General features: G+C 41.6%; 1 protein-coding gene across 6 annotated transcripts in view; it reads right to left on the bottom strand.

The window, feature by feature from the left end:
• gria3b (glutamate receptor, ionotropic, AMPA 3b) overlaps positions 1 to 23,389 on the bottom strand; it is a 199,061-nt gene that overhangs the window by 49,269 nt on the left and 126,403 nt on the right. For all 6 annotated transcript variants that reach the window (XR_016169632.1, XM_089134685.1, XM_039694143.2 and 3 more), the window contains exons 5-9: positions 12,622 to 12,675; positions 7,916 to 8,077; positions 6,435 to 6,602; positions 3,861 to 3,965; positions 1,790 to 1,897 (exon numbers count right to left, since the gene is read on the bottom strand). Coding sequence is in view for 5 of the 6 variants with exons in the window: in XM_089134685.1 (XP_088990811.1) it covers positions 1,790 to 1,897; positions 3,861 to 3,965; positions 6,435 to 6,602; positions 7,916 to 8,077; positions 12,622 to 12,675 (597 nt within the window). In the remaining variant the exon portion in view is untranslated. The remainder of the gene's footprint in view (positions 1 to 1,789; positions 1,898 to 3,860; positions 3,966 to 6,434; positions 6,603 to 7,915; positions 8,078 to 12,621; positions 12,676 to 23,389) is intronic.

Here is a 23,389-nt window from a genome sequence, read left to right as displayed (position 1 = left end):
CTTGTTAGAGCACCCGACTCCCACGCCGGAGACCCGGGTTCGAGGCCCGCTCGGAGCGGGGCGAGTGGGACCCGGGTGTAGGGGTTACACAGACTTTTCTTTGTTTTGTTGCCGAAGAGAGGATCCAGCGAGAGCTTGATGGGGCGACGAGGAACGAAAGGCGTCGTTATGACAACCGGGTACTAATTGTGGCGGTACTGTCTGCAATGGAAATGCAGAGTCGAGCCGAGTTGAGTCGAGCTGGTACTGTGTAGTGGAAAAGCGCCATTAGATTCTGCTTCTCTCTTTCACACGCACACACACACACGGCCGTGGTGCAATATCCCAAGGGTCTGAGATGCATTGGCATAAGTTGAGGGTGAAAGGTGAGGTAGGTGAGGTAGGCAAGAACGTATGAAGTGAGAAGGAATCCGATTCAGGAAGTAAATGGCAGTGACTGCAGAGGAATCATAGTGTTGATTCTGTTCAAGCACGTTGCACCTAGTATATGCGCCAGAAGCCTTCATCATTCCAACAGAAAGAACATTGAACATAGCCCTGCTAAAAAGACCAGCTTACACCAGCATGAATTTCAGGCTGGATTATGCCAGGTATTGCTGTTTCGTTCTAGCCGGTGGACCAGCACAGGTCGACTAGCATGGGCATTCTGGTGATGCTGGCTGACGAACTGGTTTAGCTATTTACACCAGCACACCAGGATGTCATGCTGGGGCCCAGCATCCAAAAACACAATATATGGTCTTTTCAGTAGGGAAGCAAAAAACAAAGCCGTCGTTGGAATCCAAACTCAAAAGCACTTTGTCAACATACAGAAAATTGTGCAAGCTGGTTTTATCCTCTCTTTCGGCCCCATTTCAAACACTGCGGCAGCGGCTTGCTTTTTTAAGCACATCATTATTACCAAACAATATGGCTTCTCGCAGAGAGAACGCATCCCATTAGAGTCGGAGACAATTAGGGTACCAGTGGGTTAGCGATGGTTTGTTTGTTCTGTGCTGAATGTATCCTCTCACCTCATCTTTTGTGCGATTGTTTTCCTCCTGAATCCCACAGATGGAAAACCGACAGCTGCTGGTTTAATTGCTCACATCCAAGTCATTTGAAAGATTGACCTTGGTTTTTGGTGAAACAAAACAATTACAAGCGATTGCTGTTTTACATGGGATAATGTTGTGAGCATTGATTTGAATTCCTCAGAGATGCGTGTTCGCCGTGCCAATTGGAGGCTGATGCTAAAGCTAACGCGGTTAACGGCGGGAGATGAAGTGACACGTCAGCACAGAGCAGTCCACCGGTCAATGTAAAGTGGATCTGCGCAAAGGGTTCATTCGTGGCCTTGCTCAAATGCGCTTGTACTTTGCCAGAGGCAAACCATCGAACCCTTCTTTGGTGCGGTAAGCGTTAGCTTGCTGTTCTAGCTCATGTGTCATTGACCATTTACTTGATGAGTGGAAACAAGTCTTACCTACATATGCATTGAATGTCTACTTTGATGATGTCAATGTAAAACCATCATACCTAATGCCGTTATTGTGATGTCACTGCTACGACAGGCCACTGATGTATGGAAAATCAAAATGCTTTGACACCCACACGAATACAGTTGAAACACTCATGCGCCGCTTTTTCCTCGCGTTCGACTGTTTCAACGTGTAATGAGTGGGTGGAAAGCAACACAAAAGAAATGTACTTCTACCCGCCCAGGACAGAATGTATCAATCTAGGAGTCAACACCATGACCCTGATGGGCAGAATATGCGACACGTTTAAAACGTCATGGAGCGTGTACCATAATAGTAGTGACCACAATTGTTCGGTTTTCCACTGAGGAGGAATCGTTGGTGAACTGCTGATCCATTATATTAACAAAGCGTTCAAACTCGTTCCAGTATCCGATCTGCAAAGGGAAAATGTTCATGTTATTATCAAACAACAGATAGTTTTACTGCACCAATGCCAACTACAGTAGCAACCCCCTCCCCAGCTCTTCTGCTTGGCTAAGGAGCTGTTGTGGATGCGTGCTCTCATAAGATTGTACTCATTAAAAAAGTATTAGGTCTCTGTGCTGCTGTCGTTATTGCCTGGAGTTAAACAAAAAAGGCAAATTCTTGGCTGACATTTGTTAAATGGGAAAAAAAATGCGTATGGTGGAATTTCCAGGGACGCAGAAGCTGGAAGTTGCTCTTGGATGTAATTCTCTTCAGCTAAAACTCAACTGGGGTTTGATTAGTGCATTCTGCTATCAAAAGGTGCAGTGCGTTTTCTCTTTGTTATATGCTTGAGTTGTCAGAACCGTTAGCATAGCGCTAGCCACTGGGGCATCACTGAGGTGACACTGCACGGGGTCCAGCACCGTGTTGTACATCACTTCTGACAGTCACTGTCAATGTACGTTTCCTTACCGACCGTGACCCCATCTAACATTGGGCTAAACTACTCTTTTTCACTGAGATTGTTCCTGTGTTTTATAAAGGGCTGTTGCTATTAGCTCACAGGAAAGCTATGTATACTGGTTATGTTGATTCAAGGTCATTGGTTTGATCAACTATTTTGTTTGGGAATAGTGGCCTTAAAGGAATAGTTCACCCAAAAATGTTAATTATCCCATAATTTACTCCCCCCTCAAAAGGTGCAGTGCGTTTTCTCTGTGTTATATGCTTGAGTTGTTTAGTGGTTGAGTGTCAAGCCATCCTCCAAGGTGTATATGACTTTCTTCTTTCAGCCAAACACAATCGGTATTATATAAAATAATATCTTGGCTAGCATTTGTCCTTATAAAAGTTACATTTTTGGAATAAGTTTTGAAATAACCGATCGTTTCGCATGATAAGACCCTTATTCATCGTCTGATATCGTTTAAAGACATTTGAAGCTGCATCTGAAACAGTTTTTAACCGTCTTTTGATACTTGAACCATCCGGTTCCCATTGAAGTCCATTATATGGAGAAAAATCCTGGAATGTTTTCATCAAAAACCTAAATTTCTTTTCGACTGAGGAAAGAAAGACATGGACACCTTGGATGACATGGGGGTGAGGAAAAATTATCAGCAAAAGTTTTTTCAAATGTGAACTAATCCTTTAAAGGTTGTGAAAATAAAATAAAACATGAGTGTCAAGTTCAAAATGCTATTTTTAGTTAGTAGCAGTGGAGTGCTAGTCATTAATATTTTTGGTCTATTTTCTCTGACTTTATTTCTAAATCTGTCAAAGTTAATTTGGTCAGACTTTAGGAGTAAACTAGCAAATTTAACCTCAAACCTAAGAAAGAGAGGCCATTTTGGTAACCATCTGTTCCCAGATAGCAGACTGACATTGAATCAACGTGGAAATATGACATCGAAACAACGTTGATCTGACATTGTTTTGCTCATCGAATTAACGTTGAACCAACGTCAGATGCGTCATTCTTTCAAAACTAACGGAAAATCAACTTGAAATCAACGCGTTGTTTCAACGTTATGAAAGCAAACCAATTTTCAATTTCATTTAGCTTTGAAGAATGCCGCGTCTGACGTTGGTTCAACGTTATGAAAGCAAACCAATTTTCGATTTCATTTAGCTTCGAAGAATGCCGCGTCTGACGTTAATTCGATGAGCAAATCAACGTTGTTTCAATGTCATGAGAGACGTCGTTTCCACGTTGATTCAATGTCAGTTTGCTATCTGGGTTTCCCTTCCTTTTTAAGACAGCTGGTGTTCCCCTAAGTGTGCAGCTTTTCCCCCTTTACAACTTTAACGCTATTTATCATAAAACATCAATTCGAGTGAATAGAAGTCTTGAAATGGACCATGATTTGAGTTGTTACACAGATCTCAGTAAGCTTACACAGCAAATGGACAGATTCACTGCTGACTTACCTTTCTTGGTCCCCCTATTTTCATTTCATAAACATCAATAGTATAGTTTGATCTGCGACCAAAGCTGTCAAACTGGATATTGCCAGTCATCCCTGGCACCTGGACCTGCCAACAACAACAACAACAATAGGGTCATTCCTACAGTTTGGAGGATTTAATGTCCCCAAGAAACAATACTGCACATTTACATAAAATGTTAGTCAACTTTCACGCCACATGTTTTTATTTATATATAGATGCACTCCAATTAACACAACAAATTCCTAATGATTAGTACATACTGTCATGATTCTGCCTTCTTGTCCTTGATTTTATTTATAAAATGTTCCCCTTTATAATCCCCTTGTGTTTGCTGTCCTGTGTTGGTTCATTGTTTGATTTTTGATTTGTGACTTTGTCATAAGTAGCGTCAGTTGTTGCTAAACTTACCTTGTGAGAGTACTGTCTAGTGTTATTAGTTTCTTTTGTTAGTTTATAGTCTAGTTTGTCAAGTGTTAGTCTAGTTTAGTCATTCTGTGTTCTGTCCATGTTTTGCCCCCTCGTGGGTTTTATTTTCCCTTGTTTTCTGTATAATTAAACGCTGAGTCACTGCATCCAGTCTGCGCTTGGGTTCATCTGCTATCTTTGTGACACATACTGTAAGAATACCAATATTCATTGAAGCACAGACAAATTCCCGTCCCCAATCATGTTTTCTCAGCTTCATGTTAATATAAAAGTTACATATATATTACTAAATGAGCAATTTTGAGTATTAGTGTATATACACATTTACGTATTCTTTTTTGTGATGCCTGTTTTTAAAAAAATATGTAATACCATTAAATTTGTTTATTTCCTTCAATCTCCAGTCCACCTTTTTACATTGGTGCTATTTGCCCTAAATCACATTTGCAGAAGTGACATAATGTCCTCCAAATGTTCATGCCCTTCACTCGCTAACTTCCCTTGGTCTCGTGGACTCGAATGTGTGTCATTGCTTATGTTGCACGAGTGCCCACAACTGGCAGAACTCGTGAATGAGGTTTAAATGAGACGTACAAAGTCCTTGATCACGAATTTGAGCTGGTTCATCATTTAAATCCCCTTTTCACTTATTAAGCACCGTTCTATATGCATATACACTAACCTAAAGGATTATTAGGAACACCTGTTCAGTTTTTCTCATTAATGCAATTATCTAATCAGCCAATCACATGACAGTTGCTTCAATGCATTTAGGGGTGTGGTCCTGGTCAAGACAATCTCCTGAACTCCAAACTGAATGTCAGAATGGGAAAGAAAGGGGATTTTAGCAATTTTGAGTGTGGCATGTGAGTATTTCACAATCTGCTCAGTTACTGGGATTTTCACACACAACCATTTCTAGGGTTTACAAAGAATGCTGTGAAAAGGGAAAAACATCCAGTATACGGCAGTCCTGTGGGCGAAAATGCCTTGTTGATGCTAGAGGTCAGAGGAGAATGGGCCGACTGATTCAAGCTGATAGAAGAGCAACTTTGACTGAAATAATCATTTGTGAAGCCACAACGCACACAACCTTGAGGCGGATGGGCTACAACAGCAGAAGACCCCACCAGGTACCACTCATCTCCACTACTAATAGGAAAAAGAGGCTACAATTTGCAAGAGCTCACCAAAATTGGACAGTCGAAGACTGGAAAATTGTTGCCTGGTCTGATGAGTCTCGATTTCTGTTGAGTCATTCAGATGGTAGAGTCAGAATTTGGCGTAAACAGAATGAGAACATGGATCCATCATGCCTTGTTACCACTGTGCAGGCTGGTGGTGGTGGTGTAATGGTGTGGGGGATGTTTTCTTGGCACACTTTAGGCCCCTTAGTGCCAATTGGGCATCGTTTAAATGCCACGGCCTACCTGAGCATTGTTTCTGACCATGTCCATCCCATTATGGCCACCATGTCCCCATCCTCTGATGGCTACTTCCAGCAGGATAACGCACCATGTCACAAAGCTCGGATCATTTCAAATTGGTTTCCTGAACATGACAATGAGTTGACTGTACTAAAATGGCCCCCACAGTCACCAGATCTCAACCCAATAGAGCATCTTTGGGATGTGGTGGAACGGGAGCTTCGTGCCCTGGATGTGCATCCCAAAAATCTCCATCAACTGCAAGATGCTATCCTATCAATATGGGCCAACATTTCTAAAGAATGCTTTCAGCACCTTGTTTGATCAATGCCACGTAGAATTAAGGCAGTTCTGAAGGCGAAAGGGGGTCAAACACAGTATTAGTATGGTGTTCCTAATAATCCTTTAGGTAAACATCCACCCTGTTGAGTAAAAATGTCATGTAAAAGGGTGGACGGACTCCATAGAATGTAAATGTGAAATCTGAAATATTTGGTCAGGATTAATTGGTTATACTAGCCTGAGCTTGACCTGTGTGTGTGTTTCATGATAAAACTGCAGAAATGACCAATTGGCGTAAAATACCAATTCTGCTTTGAATCATAAGAATACATTTGAATGTGTCACGACTGAATCAATGACTGGATTAAACATTGAGAGATAAGCCGAACGACTCTTGCACGAGCAAAGGAAAGTGTACCATTTTGAGAGCTCGCTCGATGTCGATTCCTTGGCTCCAGGGGACGGCAGGGTTAGCCAGGCAGTCTCCAGCACTGCCTCGGCGGGACACGTCGACCCGTTGGCGGCGTAGGTACCGGAACGCCTCCGCGATCACCAGGATAGCGTCGTAAGACAGCGCTGAAGTGTACTGTACACAATAACCCGTAAGCACCTCACATTAACAGCTGTTTGTTGGAGCGCTTTTAAATAAGCAAACGCATTATCGGTAAGTAAGCACTTTGAAGAGGGTTAAAATAGGCTGCCCTCTTCCAGGTCCACATGCGTATGTTGATGTACATAATGAAGGATAATTGCGATGCATTACTACATGTAATCATTGGCAGAGGGATGTAGCTTGCACATTGTTTCTTGCTATGTAAAGAGTGTTAACCAGGTTTCTAATTACAGAGATATGTAAAATGTTTAGTTATGTGAGACTCTACAGGGTTTTGCTGCTATTGTTGTGCAACCTGTAATTACATCCCGTTTCAACCAAGAAAAGAGAACAAGCTGGCATCTGCTCATTTGCTGTGAGCTACTCTTTTGCATTGCTTTTGTATCTCTTCAAAGCGACTACAGCAAGAAATTTAGCGACTAAAATAAATGCAATATAACAAAGGTAACATCAAAGGAGACATACATTGCACATTTACATTCCCAATTCAAAATGCCTTCATTAAAACACTGTCTTCACGCAAGCAAAGTGTGTGTAACTGCATGTGCATTTTTTTTGTTGAATTCAACAAAATCCTGTAAAGAAAAAACGGTAAAGCCATTATCCATAATGCATTATAAAGATATTCATAATTTATGTTATAATGCATTATATATTGTCATAAACAACTTTTACTCAAGTTAAAATGCATTATAATATTTGCAGATTCATTGTTACTTCCAAAATGGGTTGTTTGCCATGTGTTTTAATGCATTACAAACAAAAGTGGTTACAATTATTCATGAGATCATACAATGCGTTATACAGTGCATCACAACACGTAGTTGTATAATGCATTATATATAAAGGCTTTAAGTAAAAGTATTACAGAATAAATAAAAATATAAAATGACCCATTGATGTGAAATGTACTTATTTTTCCTAAAAAATGTAAGTAGTGGTCCCCTAAAAAAGCTTAATTTTATTTATAGAAAATCTAATCTTTGGCTTTTTGGGTGACTTTTCTTTCTAAAATTCAGGTGTGTTTACACACTTCTTTTCCTTGTTCACTGATTCGATGAAAGCACAGTCACTTCTTACCCAGCCATCCATAATAAAACCTTAATTAAATGGCATTTGAAATCTATTCATCTCATGATCATTGTTTAATTAGATGTAAATTGAGCTCCAGCTTTAATAGAACCTCGGGCTGAATGTCAATATATCGACTGTGGCAAAGATGGAAAAAATAAGGAAAACAGCCAAAGAAAGTCAATAATCAGAAGGAAAAAAAAGTACTTTCAGACCTTCAGAGGTGTGTTTCTAGCTTCAGGAAACTCTCTTTCATCCAGACGATCCCATCTCTGGAGAAACTGCTGTACCACCGAGTTTTCCGGATTGATGATCTGGAAGCCGCTAATGTTTGCTCCGCCGAGAAACACCTTGTCCAGACTGATGTTGGTGAAGCCCTGTGGAAAGAGATGAAGGGGGAAAAAAGGACAGTTAGGATATATATATATATATATATATATATATATATATAACAGTGTTGTAGTACTCGAGACTCGGACTCGTCTCGGACTCGGTCTCGAGACCATATTTTAATGGTCTTGGTCTTGTCATGGACTCGTGTGCATTTGGACTCGGAATTGACTCGTACTCGAACATTTTTTTTTTTAGGACTCGGACTTATTCCCGAGTCTACTCGAGTTCAATTCAAAATATTTTTCATGATTATTAATGTATGTTAATATTTCTTCAAATTGATTGACACGCCCAGTGATTGGTGATTTTCTAGTGCCCAACTGCGCATGACAAATTGTAATAAAATTACTTTTAACACCACCTACTATGTGGCCTTTTTACCCTAAACTGATCATATTTTTTAAACTCTAAGTAAATTCAGTAAAAAAAATTCTCTAAGTAAATAAAAGTAAATTAGGTAATCAACCCTCACTGGTCTCGGTCTCGACCGCCTGGTCTCGGTCTCGACTCGGACTCGAGTGAGGTGGTCTCGACTACAACACTGATATATAACAAACATCACGTTGTTGTAGAAATTGAAGGTCTTATTTGTACAGAGTGAGTGGTCAAGTAGCAATTTAATATTTCTGGTTCAAAACTCAAAAGGGGACAAGCGTAATATGGCCAATCACTGGGGCTTCTTGAGTATTAACAGGTATTACGGTAACACTTTAGAATACGGTTCCTTCGTTAATGAATAACTACACAAGAACTAATGAGTAACACAATATTAACAATCTAGTAACTATTATTAACTAACAAGAAACTCTGATTAACGAACTAGTAAGTAATAACGCACAGACGAAAGTGGTAGTTCACTATTAACTAATCAATAACTACTATTTTTTTAATACTTCCCAGAGAACTACTGAAAAAGTTTATTAACAATCTAGTAACTACTATTAATTAAAAAAAAACTCTTATTAACGAATTAGTAAGTAATAGCTCACAGATAAAAGTGTTACTAGATACTTCTGTGGGAGTTACTAATTATTTGGATCCGTATTATAAAGTGAAGATCATTGGAACTAACTAGTAATTACTCAAGTGTTACTACATGATCTAGTCATGATTTGTGCAAACGTTTGAGATTTTTGGTGAACTTTAGTATACTTTTAGAAAATGTCTTTAGTAACACTTGAGTAATTACTAGTTAGTTCCAATGATCCAATGATGTGCGCTATTACTTACTAGTTCGTTAATCAGAGTTTCTTGTTAGTTAATAATAGTTACTAGATTGTTAATATTGTGTTACTCATTGGTTCTTGTGTTCATTAACGAAGGAACCGTATTCTAAGTGTTACCGGTATTACATATATATATCGCACTGCATACTATTATAAGAAAACCATAACACAAGAAGTAGTGCCCACATGTGAGTCAAGGTAAGATCATTTGTAACACAAAAACACATTATATTCATAAGTCATTACTTGAAAAATTATTGAGAAGTGTATATGCACTTCCATCTGAGGTATGTTGAAACATATGGTAACACTTTATTTTACAGTGTCCTTGTTACATGTTACATTAGTAAATAAAGTAAATTATTCATAATTATTATGGCTGTCGAACGATTAATCGCGATCAATCGCATCCAAAATAAAAGTTTGTGTTTATATAATATATGTGGGTGCACTGTGTAAAATTATTTTATATATATAAATACACACACATGCTTGTATACATTTAAGAAATATTTTCATGTATTTACTGTATATAGATTTATATATAATTTATATTATATATAAATATTTAATATTTAAATAATATTTTTTTTCTTAAATATACATGTCACGTTGTGGGTTTTGTTTTGCTTTGTGTATCACGTGTTTCCTTGTTTGTCATGTGATCCTGCCATGTGTCTTGTCTTTTGTTATGATTTTGCTCAGTGTCCACAGGTGTTTCTTATTTACCACACCCCCTTGTTAGCTTGATTAGCTTGTTTGTCTGTGTATTTATACCCCTGTGTTTCAGTTGTTGGGTGTCGGTTGTTGTTTAATGTCACTCGGTTCCTGCCTGTTCGTCTGTCCTGTTCTGAGGTCCCTGGATTATCTGTTAGTGTAATTAATAAATGCTTGCGATTGGATTCACTCTCTGTTTCGTTCCTGGCCGGATGTGACAGAACAACCGACCTCCAAATGAATCCAGCAGCACAGATTATGTGTCTCCGTCAAGGAGATCAGTCCTTAGGGGAGTATATTATGGACTTTATTAAGCTGGCACCTGTCTCATCTTTTGATGAGGTATGCCTGATGGTATTCTTCAGAGGAGGGCTATCCGAGCCACTCTACTCCTTTATGCCACTCCATCACCCTAGCTGTAGTCTGAAGGACTATATCATCCAGGCTGTTTTGCTGAACGATTCTCTGTCCGCCAAGACCGACCTGCCGGAGCTCAGCCCTGCCGAGCCTGCGCTCACCGTCAGCCCTGCCGAGCCTGCGCTCACCGTCAGCCCTGCCGAGCCTGCGCTCACCGTCAGCCCTGCCGAGCCTGCGCTCACCGTCAGCCCTGCCGAGCCTGCGCTCACCGTCAGCCCTGCCGAGCCTGCGCTCACCGTCAGCCCTGCCGAGCCCGAGCTTTCAACGCTGGTTTCGTCCAGCTTTCCAGAGATTGAATGCTCTTCGCCGCTGGTTCCGTCCAGCTCTCCAGAGATTGAATGCTCTTCGCCGCTGGTTCCGTCCAGCTCTCCAGAGTCTGAATGCTCTTCGCCGCTGGTCCCGTCCAGCTCTCCAGAGATTGAATGCTCTTCACCGCTGGTTCCGTCCAGCTCTCCAGAGACTGTATGCTCTTCACCGCTGGTTCCGTCCAGCTCTCCAGAGACTGTATGCTCTTCACTGCTGGTTCCGTCCAGCCCTCCAGAGACCGTCCAGCCCGTCCAGCCAGAGACCGTCCAGACCGTCCAGCCAGAGACCGGCCAGACCGTCCAGCCAGAGACCGTCCAGACCGTCCGGCCCGAGACCGTCCAGACCCTCCAGCCCAAGACCGTCCAGCCCGAGACCATCCACTCCCCATCTGCCCTTCACCCGGGGACTCAACCCAAATATTTTTTGGGGGGGGGCCCAGTGTCCCAGCCACGGCCGCCTGAAGGGCTCTCACTGCCGTGGCCGCCCGAAGGGCTCTCACCGCCGTGGCCGCCCGAGGAGAATTCACCGCCGTGGCCGCCCGAGGGGAATTCACCGCCGTGGCCGCCCGAGGGGTCTTCACCGCCGTGGCCGCCCGAGGGGTCTTCACCGCCGTGGCCGCCCGAGGGGTCTTCACCGCCGTGGCCGCCCGAGGGGTCTTCACCGCCGTGGCCGCCCGAGGGGTCTTCACCGCCGTGGCCGCCCGAGGGGTCTTCACCGCCGTGGCCTTCGCCTGGTCCTGCTCCGCCCTGGCCGTCGCCTGATCCTGCTCCGCCCTGGCCTTCGCCTGGTCCTGCTCCGCCCTGGCCTTCGCCTGGTCCTGCTCCGCCCTGGCCTTCGCCTGGTCCTGCTCCGCCCTGGCCTTCGCCTGGTCCTGCTCCGCCCTGGCCTTCGCCTGGTCCTGCTCCGCCCTGGCCTTCGCCTGGTCCTGCTCCGCCCTGGCCTTCGCCTGGTCGTCTGCTCCAAGTCTGGTCCTGTTCCCCTGCACAGACTTGGCCCTCCTTCCCTCCCCCAGGACCACCTCCGCGTCACCACCCTCCTGAACTTGTGTTTTGGGTTTTGTTTTGGGTGTTACACTAGGGGCGTCGGGAGCCGCCCATAGGGGGGAGGCTATGTCACGTTGTGGGTTTTGTTTTGCTTTGTGTATCACGTGTTTCCTTGTTTGTCATGTGATCCTGCCATGTGTCTTGTCTTTTGTTATGATTTTGCTCAGTGTCCACAGGTGTTTCTTATTTACCACACCCCCTTGTTAGCTTGATTAGCTTGTTTGTCTGTGTATTTATACCCCTGTGTTTCAGTTGTTGGGTGTCGGTTGTTGTTTAATGTCACTCGGTTCCTGCCTGTTCGTCTGTCCTGTTCTGAGGTCCCTGGATTATCTGTTAGTGTAATTAATAAATGCTTGCGATTGGATTCACTCTCTGTTTCGTTCCTGGCCGGATGTGACAATACATGCATGTGTGTGTGTGTATATATATACACAAAATAATTCTACACAATGCACCCACATATATTATGTAAACACAAACTTTTATTTTGTATGCGGTTAATCACGATCAATCGTTTGACAGCCCTAATGATTACATACAACTAACCCTGAACCAAACCCTATGGTAAGTACATGTATTACTTAATATTAATGCTTAATATTACTCCGAACTTAAACACTGTAACGACACCTTAAAATAAAATGCATAAAAATTTTTTCGCATCAAACATTTTGCTGACAATCAAAAAAAAAAAAAAAACATGCAGTGAATATTTAATAAAGCATATTTTCATTTTATTGAACATTCTTATTTTTTTTGCCAATGAACTTCCATTATTTCTCTCTTCTTTAGTTAGTGTATGAAGGTGCTGAAACTCACCAGATTGGCAATAACGTAATGGTAACCCCGACTGTTCTTCCCGAGTGTCACGACCTACAGGAAAGAGAATCAATAACAGTTTACAATCCATGTAAGAAGAGCGCAGGGGCCGTAAATCGCCCCCCAGGTGAGCTTCTCTCTCCATTTACTCTGTCTTAAGTGACAAAGACACTCCACATTGATGGATGTTTCCACATGAAGCGCCTGACAGTCTTTGATGTGCTTCCTTACTGTACGCTGGCCAACGGGAATAACACATGGACAAATCTCAGCATTGCTGTGACCTCCTGTAACCTTCACCTCAGACCTCTGCAAGCAGTGTTCACTTCAGGACGTCACTTTTGAGTCGGGATTCGTTTTGAAATAAGGCATTAACATTTATTAATTTAGCTGACGCTTAACGACGCTTATCCAAAGCGACTTATCCAAAGCGACTCCAGCGACTCTGGAGCAACTAGGGGTTAAGTGTCTTGCTCAGTGGATTCGAACCCAGGTCTCTCACACCACAGGCATGTGTCTTATCCACTGCGCCATCACCACCTAGAGCCCGACCGATAAAGGATTTTGAAGGCCGATACCGATACAAATATTTTTGGGTTTTAAAATCCGATATTCCGATATATCGGCCGATATTTTATTTATTTATTTCTTTTTTTAAACTGGACATTATAGTCACAAATTTTGTCATGCTTATTTGAGTTTAGAGAACTGATGGGGATGTTCTTTTAATTGTTATTCAAGCAATGTATGTATCGTGACCAACTCAACGAGTGTTGCCAACAGGGACTGTGGACAAACTATACAACTCCAACACTCATGACATGGTTCAAGCGTGTTTCGTCCGTTTTAAATTTATTGTTGAAATATTCATTTATCGGCCATTATAACTGCCGATACCGATAGTTTGGAAAATTCCTAATATCGGCCGATAATATCAGTCTGCCGATATATCGGTCTGGCTCTATCACCACCCCTAGTAGATCTCAAACACTGTAAAAACAGATTTTTTTGAAGTTGTAAATGAAATAGATTATTGTCATATGTAAAATAGTAAAATTCTATTTTAGAATTTCTACTTCACAATTCAATCTGTCACTTGACATTTCTGTGAAAATTAAAAAATTTAAATTTAAATTTTTCGTTTAAAACTCATCTTTGGTTATCAAAAAGACACACACATATATATAAACATTTCCCAGTGAAAATAATTTCTTAATGCCTTACAATAGCTTGAATGTAACTCTACACCCTCGCTTCATTTATTATACGCGGATGCATGAATATGCAAATTGGGCCCCGCCTCCAGTGACTCACAGCAGCTCGATTGAAAACGGGCCAGTTTTTAAACTTCGTTTTTGAGGAAATTTTATTGAATTAATGCAAATTGAAAAGACAAAAAAAGATTATCACCCTTTTCCCATGCGTGGAAAATGTAGCACAAGAGAAGTATCCCTGCTTGCACACTCTGACAGCAGCAACACTGCAAACTCAGATCATGCTATGCATATCACAGAGTTCCTGAGCAGAAGATCATGAAGGAAAAGTGCATGGAAAGAGCAGAGAACAAGTAAGCAACTCCTGTCACCATTTATTAACTCTCATGTCTTCTGAAATGAGATGCTGTGCAGAACACCAGTAGACAGTGACTAGGCTCTGTCAAGCACAAAAAAAGAATGAAAAGAAGCATAAAAGTAGTTTCCATGACTCATACATTATATTTTTTTTTTTTGGAAAACAGAACAAAATTTTAGTTGTTAAAAAACATTCTAGTGGGTCCTGCTTCCACTAAGATGCGCTTTGGTCGATCGGATCACGAGTAGTCGAGGGAGACACATTCCCCTTTACTTAATCCATCTCTTTTGTCCACTTTCATCCCCTTCTGTCCTGATTTCCTCGAGGGGCTCGTCTATGGGCGGGTAAATGTATGTGTTTTTTCAGATCTTTCAATCTCATGGATGAAATCAGCTGACCAACGTGTCCAGAAATGATGGGAATACACACGGAGAGCAGCAGCTTTAGTTTCTGCTCTGACGGCCGCGAGACCAGCCGAATGCTGTGAGTGTGTGTTCGAAATCAGGAACGGTGAGAGAACGTTGGGCTTGGTATGTTTCTCATCTTCAAACCAAACTTGGGTCTCACATTCGTTATCGTCCGGGTCCCTGGAGACAGTCAGAAACAACGAAGAAACAACGCAGATCACAAACAGAAATAAAGTGGCACACTTCCAACAATGCCAAAAAAATCCACAATGCACACTCATAAGAATACATTTGTAAGGCTATACTATGCATACTGCCTGCAGTGCACTGAAACAAACACCTGCATTGAACTGTAAACGAGACTGTATGAGTTGACCACCAATAATTGTTCCTAGTTGTTCGATTTTTTTTTTCCCTATTCAGCTTTTTTTTAACAATTTTTTTTTTTTACTGCTTTATTTGCTCATTTGTTATTGCTGTTCAGTTCTGTCTTGGTCTGTCTCGGTCTGTCTTGGTCTTGGTCTCGGTCTTGGTCTCAGTCTTGGTCTTGGTCTTGGTCTCGATCTGTCTTGGTTTTGGTCTCGGTCACGATCTGTCTTGGTCTCGGTCTTGGTCTCGGTCACGATCTGTCTTGGTCTCGGTCTTGGTCTCGGTCTCGGCTTTGGTCTTGACTTGGTCTGTCTTGGTCTTGGTCTCGGTCTGTCTTAGTCTTGGTCTCAGTCTTGGTCTTGGTCTGTCTTGGTCTTGGTCTGTCTTGGTCTTGGTCTGTCTTGGTCTCGGTCTTGGTCTTAATCTGTCTTGGTCTAGGTCTTGTCTTGGTCTTGTCTTGGTCTTGGTATGTCTTGGTCTCTGTCTTGGTCTGTCTTGGTCTCGGTCTTGGTCTTGGTCTTGGTCTTGGTCTCGATACCCTGTGGTCTTGGTAGTGTCTTGGACTAGGTGGTTTTTTTAGGCGGTCTTGACTACAAGTCAACCCATTTACACCTGTATTTAGTGTCGTCCACTTGTGATCCAATCGACCAAAACACATTTCAATAAAGGTATAAACAGGGCCAAACCTATGTGCACTTTGATTGGTCACAAGACACATGAGACCCAATGCTATTTGGCTACTGTCAAACCGCGAGGGGAACCGCCCAGCATGATGCATGTTCAAGTTTTAATCTAACACAAAGCTCTGACATGGCTTCAGGTTACAGGGAATACACCACAGTCATACTATGGTCCTTCTTTTGTCCTTTAAACTAAATGCTTTCTATAGTGGATATTCTACAGTATATGTGTCTGTTTGTTCTGCATTAGAGAAACCCTCCTATGGATTTGGAACAACATAATTGTGTGTTGATAAATGACAGAATTCTCATTGCTGGGTCAGGATGAACCTTCAACGATTCCCCCAAACCTCAAAGACTGTGATATAATGACACAGCCGTAGCTTTTGCCGTAATGCCCTTGACTCTTGGCTCCACCGAAGGTTTCTGGAGCCAGTAAGGTCATCAGTCCTGTCCCACAAACAAATACAACCACGGGCTCCTCACACCTGAGCGAGAGCTGGCGGAAGAACAGAGATCTCCACTAACTTCACCGCCTGCGAGCCGCAGGACGACTCTACAACCTTGATGAGGAAACAGCCAGAGCCTAATGACACGAATCCATTCTCAGGGTCCAGGCCAAGACCTGATGCAGAGCACAACAGCTAACAGAGTGTACATGTTGGCTGAACCAGTACTTCGAATATCCAGGGATATTCCTCTTACAGGGATGTTTCTTTATTTTACCGTTTCTTTAGTGTATAATATAATAGTTTGTGATCTGCAAAGTTACAAATTTCACACCAAAGGGAGTGAATCTCTTCAACAGAAAACAACTGCCTGAAACAGCTTGCCATTATTTCCGTGACTTTGCGGCACATTTGCATAATACCCATCTACTGGCTTCTTTGACCTTCCCTCAAAGAACAGTTGGGTACGGTGGCATAAAAATATTTGAAAAACGCTGTTTGGAAGTTAGTTCTGCTATGAAACAGACATCCACTCTTGGATTGTGTGTGTAACGGAGGCCAGCTAGAGAGAGTCGCGCTGACGGCTGCTAGAGAAATGCGGTGTTTAGTGTCATTGTTAGCCAGAGATGGGGACTCGAGTCGCACTTGAGTCACACAAACAGCTGACTTCAGACTTGACTCGTGACTCGACCCAAAAGACATCAGACTTGACTTGCGACTCGACCCAAAAGACCCTGTTTTCATGCAATTATTGCTTTTTAAATCTAAATTCATTTTAATGTATTTCTATTTTCTTTTATTGGCGCAAACGTTAGGGAAGCGTATGATTAGCTGCATGTCCCCCACCTTTGTCATACTGTGCATGAGACAGAGCGTATTTAGGCCACGCCCACACCTGGGGAAAACAATCCAACCGACTCCATTGACTTTGCGTCTGTAGATTTCTCATAATTTCAACAAAAGTTGGCATTGTAAATCATCCCGCTGCTCCGCGATCTGCACCGTCATCACAGACAAGAAAGCGCTCTCTCTCTCCCTCTCTCTCTCTCTCTCTCTCTCTCTCCAATTCAATGTTGTCGGATCCAAATATGGTCATTTCCTTTTAATCAGCAACCAATCGCGAAAGTAAATGGGGGGATTTAACTCTAAATAAGCAATCTCATTGACCTGATGGAAATCTTTAGATCCCGTTTTGGGTTTTCTCAAACTCCAAGTCTGAAATCTCCACTTCTTCAGTAGCACCTATATACCAAACCTAATACACCAAACTGTCCAATCTTGTACCTAGTTTTATTATGAAGACTATTACAGATGGATTTGTAAATATATTATTCCTAGCTTGATTTATATAACATTGTTTTTCTAAAAACATGGCAAAAATCTATTTAAGGCTATCTGATTACAGGATAACAAAATATCCATAAATATCTATTTTCCCCCCATCTATTACTGTATGTGGACACAACGAAAAAATTATTTGAAACCTGGCTTTATCTAACAGGCTACTCAGATTTAGTTTTTTTCACACATATTTAATTAGACAATGGCTTATAATTTAAGACTTGAGACTTGACTTGGACTCGTGGCAAAAGACTTGAGACTTGACTTGAGCTTGCCCCTCAAAGACTTGAGACTTGACTTGGACTCGAGCTGAAAGACTTGAGACTTGACTTCCAAAAAATGACTTGTGAACATCTCTGTTGTTAGCGCACTCGACTCGCTTGCAGGGGATCGGGGTTCGGGACTTGGAGCAGGGGATATTGAGGACGGAAGAATCGAAGGAAAGCTTATTTGTACTTTGGAAAATTTTTGATCCCTTCAAAGCGTCATCAGCTGCATTGTGCAGAATGAAAAATGATGTTCAAAAACTTGTAAATGAACATAATACTGTATATGAAAATACACAACAGCTATTCAACAGCTATAATATTTCACAGTAGCAGATTACTGAAATCCCAGCGTGTAACATAGACGGCTGAAGGTGGGCTGATTTCTGAGAGGCATTATGGGGCTGGATTACAGTTAATGTGAAGTAAATACTCAACGATTCCTCGCTCACTTTGTAATATTCCTCCCCCGACTGACACATCGATCCCACCTCTAGCACTGTCACCTTTGTCTTGGCCGGCTAGAAAGAGATTTGGTGTCCTTGAGGGAAGTTTTCACGCTCCCGCCGTGATCGGCAAAGACAGACCGGAGTGACCAGCGCTCGCCCACAGGCAGAACCCATTACTCACACGGGTCTGACAGAGAGAGAGCGAGAGAGAGAGAGAGCCCAGTGCATGGGCAGGAATGAAAGCAATCGCAAAGCATTCAGTCCAGAGGTTCAATAAATGCAGACTTCAGACTGCTGGGTCTTTACAGCTCAGGCGTGACCTTTAGCTAAAACACGCAGAGCCGAGTTTAGGACTCATGCGCCATAAACAGTTTGACTGTTTTAGGAAAATGATGTTAAATGGCATAGCGGGGATTATATAATTGCTCTTCCCTGCAGTGAGCGCTTAGGGTTTCATTTCTTGGGGGTTGATGAAGAAAAGGATATTGGATAGAAAACACAAATGAATGAGAAAAAAAAATAATAACTAGATTTGCATTTCCTAGAGGAAATAACAGCGCTTGCAAATGAGCAGTGAGAAGATTTTAGGTAAAATAAAAAAAAAAAATAGCAATAGATGAAGAAATGGAGAGAAAGAAATATGATTTTAATATGCAAAATATGCCAAATGAATGGCTAAATATATGCAAGAAAGAAAAAGCGTTCACGATAACTCAATAAGTATATAAAAGTAAAAAGGGACACATCTAAGGCTGCAAAACAAAGACTGAACACAGTCTGTATGTTATGCAGTTTGTTAAATTAATTACATAACTTTATGGAGAATAATACAAAAAAGAGTACGAGGTTGTTCAATGCAGTGTTCACAAGCACTTCAACGAAACAGTATGCGAGTCTTGTCTCATCTTACCCACAGCATGGGTGCAGCTCGGGTAACAAAAAAGCTGCAGCGTCATCAATTCCTCCTCCAACACTTACCTCATGGCACGACCAATCAATAAGCGTTCTTCAAAACTCATTGAGGGTTGAGACTGGGGGAGGACAAATGGCCCCAAACGCGTTCCAAAAGCTCTCTCGAACACTCGGTTATCTTCATTTTTCCTCCCTCAGGCTAGCTTTTATGTGGGCAGGCCAGAAGCCGGAGTGATCCCGAGGGGATACATCCTAATTAACTGGCAGGAGCATCTGTACCTCGCCTGTCCTCTCGACTGCTTGGATTTAAACCTCTGTAAGCTGAGCAGGTCTGGCTCTTTCCCAAAACACACACCAAATACACTAACCCATCTGAATCCAGGTATCATCCCTCTGAAACAACAGAACACTTTATAATATTGGTTTCCACTCAAATGACTAGTGTTGCGTCGGGCTGATACAATGCAAAGCATATTCTTACACGCATTTAAGTGTAACATCTTCCAGAACTGGAACACTTTAGAATAGTGGTCCATAATAAATAGGTAACTATAAGCAGGAATTAAATGAGCTTCGGCTAATGCTATTAGCTAATATGGAAACAAGGTTAACTAAACAGTAGATCACATTTACGACTGAGATAGTTCCTTATTAGGTAATCAATAATTACTGAATGAGATTAGCCTCATTAAGAAATAATAACTATAACAAATTATAAAGCATTACCAGTTATTTACTAATCACAAGATTAATGTTTGATATGCGAGAAATTGTCAAACAGTAAACATGGTCATAAAATCCATTATTAATCACTCAAGTGTTCAAGTTGTATTTATGTATAAATGGATGCATGGATGGATGGGTGCATGGATGGATGGGTGGGTGCATGGATGAATGGGTGCATGGATGGATGGATGGGTGCATGGATGGATGGATGGATGGATGGGTGCATGGATGGATGGATGGATGCATGGATGGGTGCATGGATGGGTGCATGGATGAATGGGTGCATGGATGGGTGCATGGATGGATGGATGGATTGATGGGTGCATGGATGGATGGATGGATGGATGAATGGGTGCATGGATGGATGGATGAATGGGTGCATGGATGGATGGATGGATTGATGGGTGCATGGATGGGTGCATGGATGGATGGATGGATGGATGGGTGGGTGCATGGATGGATGGATGGGTGCATGGATGGATGGATGGATGGATGAATGGGTGCATGGATGGGTGCATGGATGAATGAATGTATATATGGATGGATGGATGGATGGATGGGTGTGCGTGTGTGTGTTTGTATGTATATATGTATGTATTTTCTGTAGCTCTGCATAAAAAAAGATTCAGGTTTCATATAAGAAAGTGAGATGATGATGACCAGAAGTATTTGATGGGAGTAAAGAAGAAGGGACTGGCAAAACTCTAAGGTTAATAACACCCGTAGTTTCTCAGTGGAAAGCCCTCAGAGGTCATAAATATTGATTGTTTAAACAAACTAAGGAAATATAAGAAGAAAAACACGCATCTTCATAGGATCAAGTGGACCGACACTTTTCAAAAGCAACCAGGCTTTTCATTTAAGACATTCTTTGAAAAGCTGAGAAAAGTTTAACTCTGAGAATCTCCTCGTATCAGATCAGTGTTTTCCTGTGAAAGGTTGTAGAGTGAGATCATGAACTAAAACATCGATCCTGCTCTCTGGCTCTGTGATCATTTCGCTTCCCCCCTTTGACCTGAGATATGACCCAGCGAATGGGGTCCGGATCCTGCAGAAACCAGCAACATCACTAGGGTGAACATCGCTCCAGGTTCAGGTCGGACCAGTTCTCAAAGTGAGGCAACACACACCGGTACGCAGTCACTACTTTGTACCCTCACTTTTTCTTATGTACGGGCACGTCTCACATGTTGCCGGTACTCTGACCAACCACAAGAAACATGGAATTGGCTATTCATTAATTACATGCATCGTGCATTCTGAGCTTTTATAAGTTGTATAAACTGAACGGATCAATTATCTCTGCAATAAACTGAAGCCCAACTGTTTAATTGTGCATAAGTGGCTCCAAAGCCACAGAGCGCACTCCAAAATTTGCACAAGCCATTGCACACGACACTGATGTGCAACACTTGAATTCAATTGAGAATTTACCACTTTAAAATGCAAGAAAGTCAAACACTAAAAACTCATCCTGAGAAAACATCATCCTGCATCAACATTCAGCTTTTAAAACTCATGACCGCGTTTACTAGAATTGAACACGTTCTATTGTATTTATTGGGGTCGATTTGGACTAACTAGAATTTATAATAGATAATCTGTTTTTCAGTAAGAATTTATATTATACCTGTGGCATGTTGTAGCTATAGTTTATAAATGTGTAGCTTAACAAATGCTATACATAAAAAAAGTTAACATTGGCCTTAGCATGGTAATGAGGAGCCTTCAGTGTCTTATATGTAATTATATCTTTATTGTAACAAATGCTACGGTTAAACATTTACAAGAACTAAGTTACTTTTACATAAGTTAGAATCAAGAGCTTTAAATTCTGGATCTTCTTGCATTATTGATTAAACAACTGGTTTTCCCCATGAGTAAATTGTGTTCTGCTTATAATGCCAGATATTAGGAAAAACTGACTTTCAGATATTCCAAGAAATTCCAAGGAAATTAACATGTTCAGTATAAGAACATTTCCCCCTATGGTGAGAATCCAGCTTTTAATGTTATTTATGTGGTGTTTAACATAAACCATGTGTAAATTCATAAGTAAACAGTATTTCTGAGTATTTTCTCCTTAAAACTGCAGTGAACCAAAGACAGTCTCAAACACACGCTTTGAAATCGCTGGTGTCTGACGTCACAAAATACCTTGTAACCAATCAGATCAACGTGCCAGCGATATCATTAACAGCAACAAAAAAAAAATCAGGTACATTTAGCAATTTACTGTAGTGAGTGAATTACGTATATGATGTATATACAATGTTTTGATGAACCATTTGTCTTTCTCCACTGACGTTCTGAGTGTTTCTAATGACGCTTATTTTTAGAAGGCAGCTGCCTAGAACATGGTTTGTGTAACATCACTAACACATTATTATCTGTTTGATAACATAGTCAAGCAAAAGGCTAACCATATTAATTACCGTTATGTGTCTAACGTGGTAGAGAGCGATACATAAACACTTAAATATGTGTTAAGCAACAAAATTATTGACAACAGGGCAATTTTAAGGAGTGTTTGATTTCCCATGGCACCTGTTAAACGGATCACACTTAAACCCCCAGGGCCCTATTTTCCCTATTTAATTTTTTTTGTGTTCACACCCAAGCTATTTTCACTGACGATGAGCCGAGTGAACATGCAAATTCATTCCCTGACATTAGATGGCGCCCATTTGCTCTGCAATACCACTCCATAACAGTTCTCTTTTATCAAGATGTTTGTAGTCCCTGTCGCGTTTGTCATATACGTAGTTCTTTATGTTCTAACACCAACGAGAACAGCAGCTCTACATTCATCTTCCTCGTCTTATTTCTTCCTGGCTGTGTAGACGGCGACACTACTTGGCGTAGATCTTCTTCGCCGTTGCATATGTGCTCTGCAAGACCGTTTTGTGTTTGAGCGCCCCCTAGTTGTGTTTTACTGTCTCTTCAGAAGCTCCAAACACGTGAGCAAAAGCGCCAATCTCATTGGTTGGATAGTTTTTGACGCAGTGCGTCAAACTGAAAAACCGAACCCGAGGCGTTTTTTAAAAAAAATGACGCTTTCACGTGTCGGTGTGCACACTCACATTGGCGCCCTTTGTTTAGTCACGAGGCGTTAAACGTCGGCGAATAGTGTGAACAGGCCTTAAGGCATGTCTGAATCCACTTTTAGTTTAATAATGGGAAAATGGTCGGCGCGCGACGCATGGTCTACAAGGGTGGTCCCTATTCTCCTAATGAGTCATGGGTGTGTTTTGAGTGTAACGTGAAATAAACCAATCATCTCACATTCCCTTTAAAAGCCTGTTGTGCTTGCACCATGACGGATTCACTATTTATATGAAGGAATTTGCAAGTTGTAAACTGAACGCGTCTCCAGAGCGCAAACGGACCTGCTCGTGCACGAGGTTAAAGCAGATCATCTACGGGACAAGCAGGATCCCACAATATCTTTATGAACACAATATTAATCTTTTACATTGTAATCATTTTACTTTTAATAATTGGCATGTTTGTGTGCTTTTGTGCTTCCCTGTGTGTGTAATATGCAGAGTTGTGGACCCGCCTATGGCTTATGTTACTAACATGCTCTTAAATAAC

The sequence above is a fragment of the Pimephales promelas genome, chromosome 9 (assembly GCF_988280905.1).
Source record: "Pimephales promelas chromosome 9, fPimPro1.hap1.1, whole genome shotgun sequence".
NCBI lineage: Eukaryota > Metazoa > Chordata > Actinopteri > Cypriniformes > Leuciscidae > Pimephales > Pimephales promelas.
This window is presented reverse-complemented; position numbering and strand designations above follow the sequence as displayed.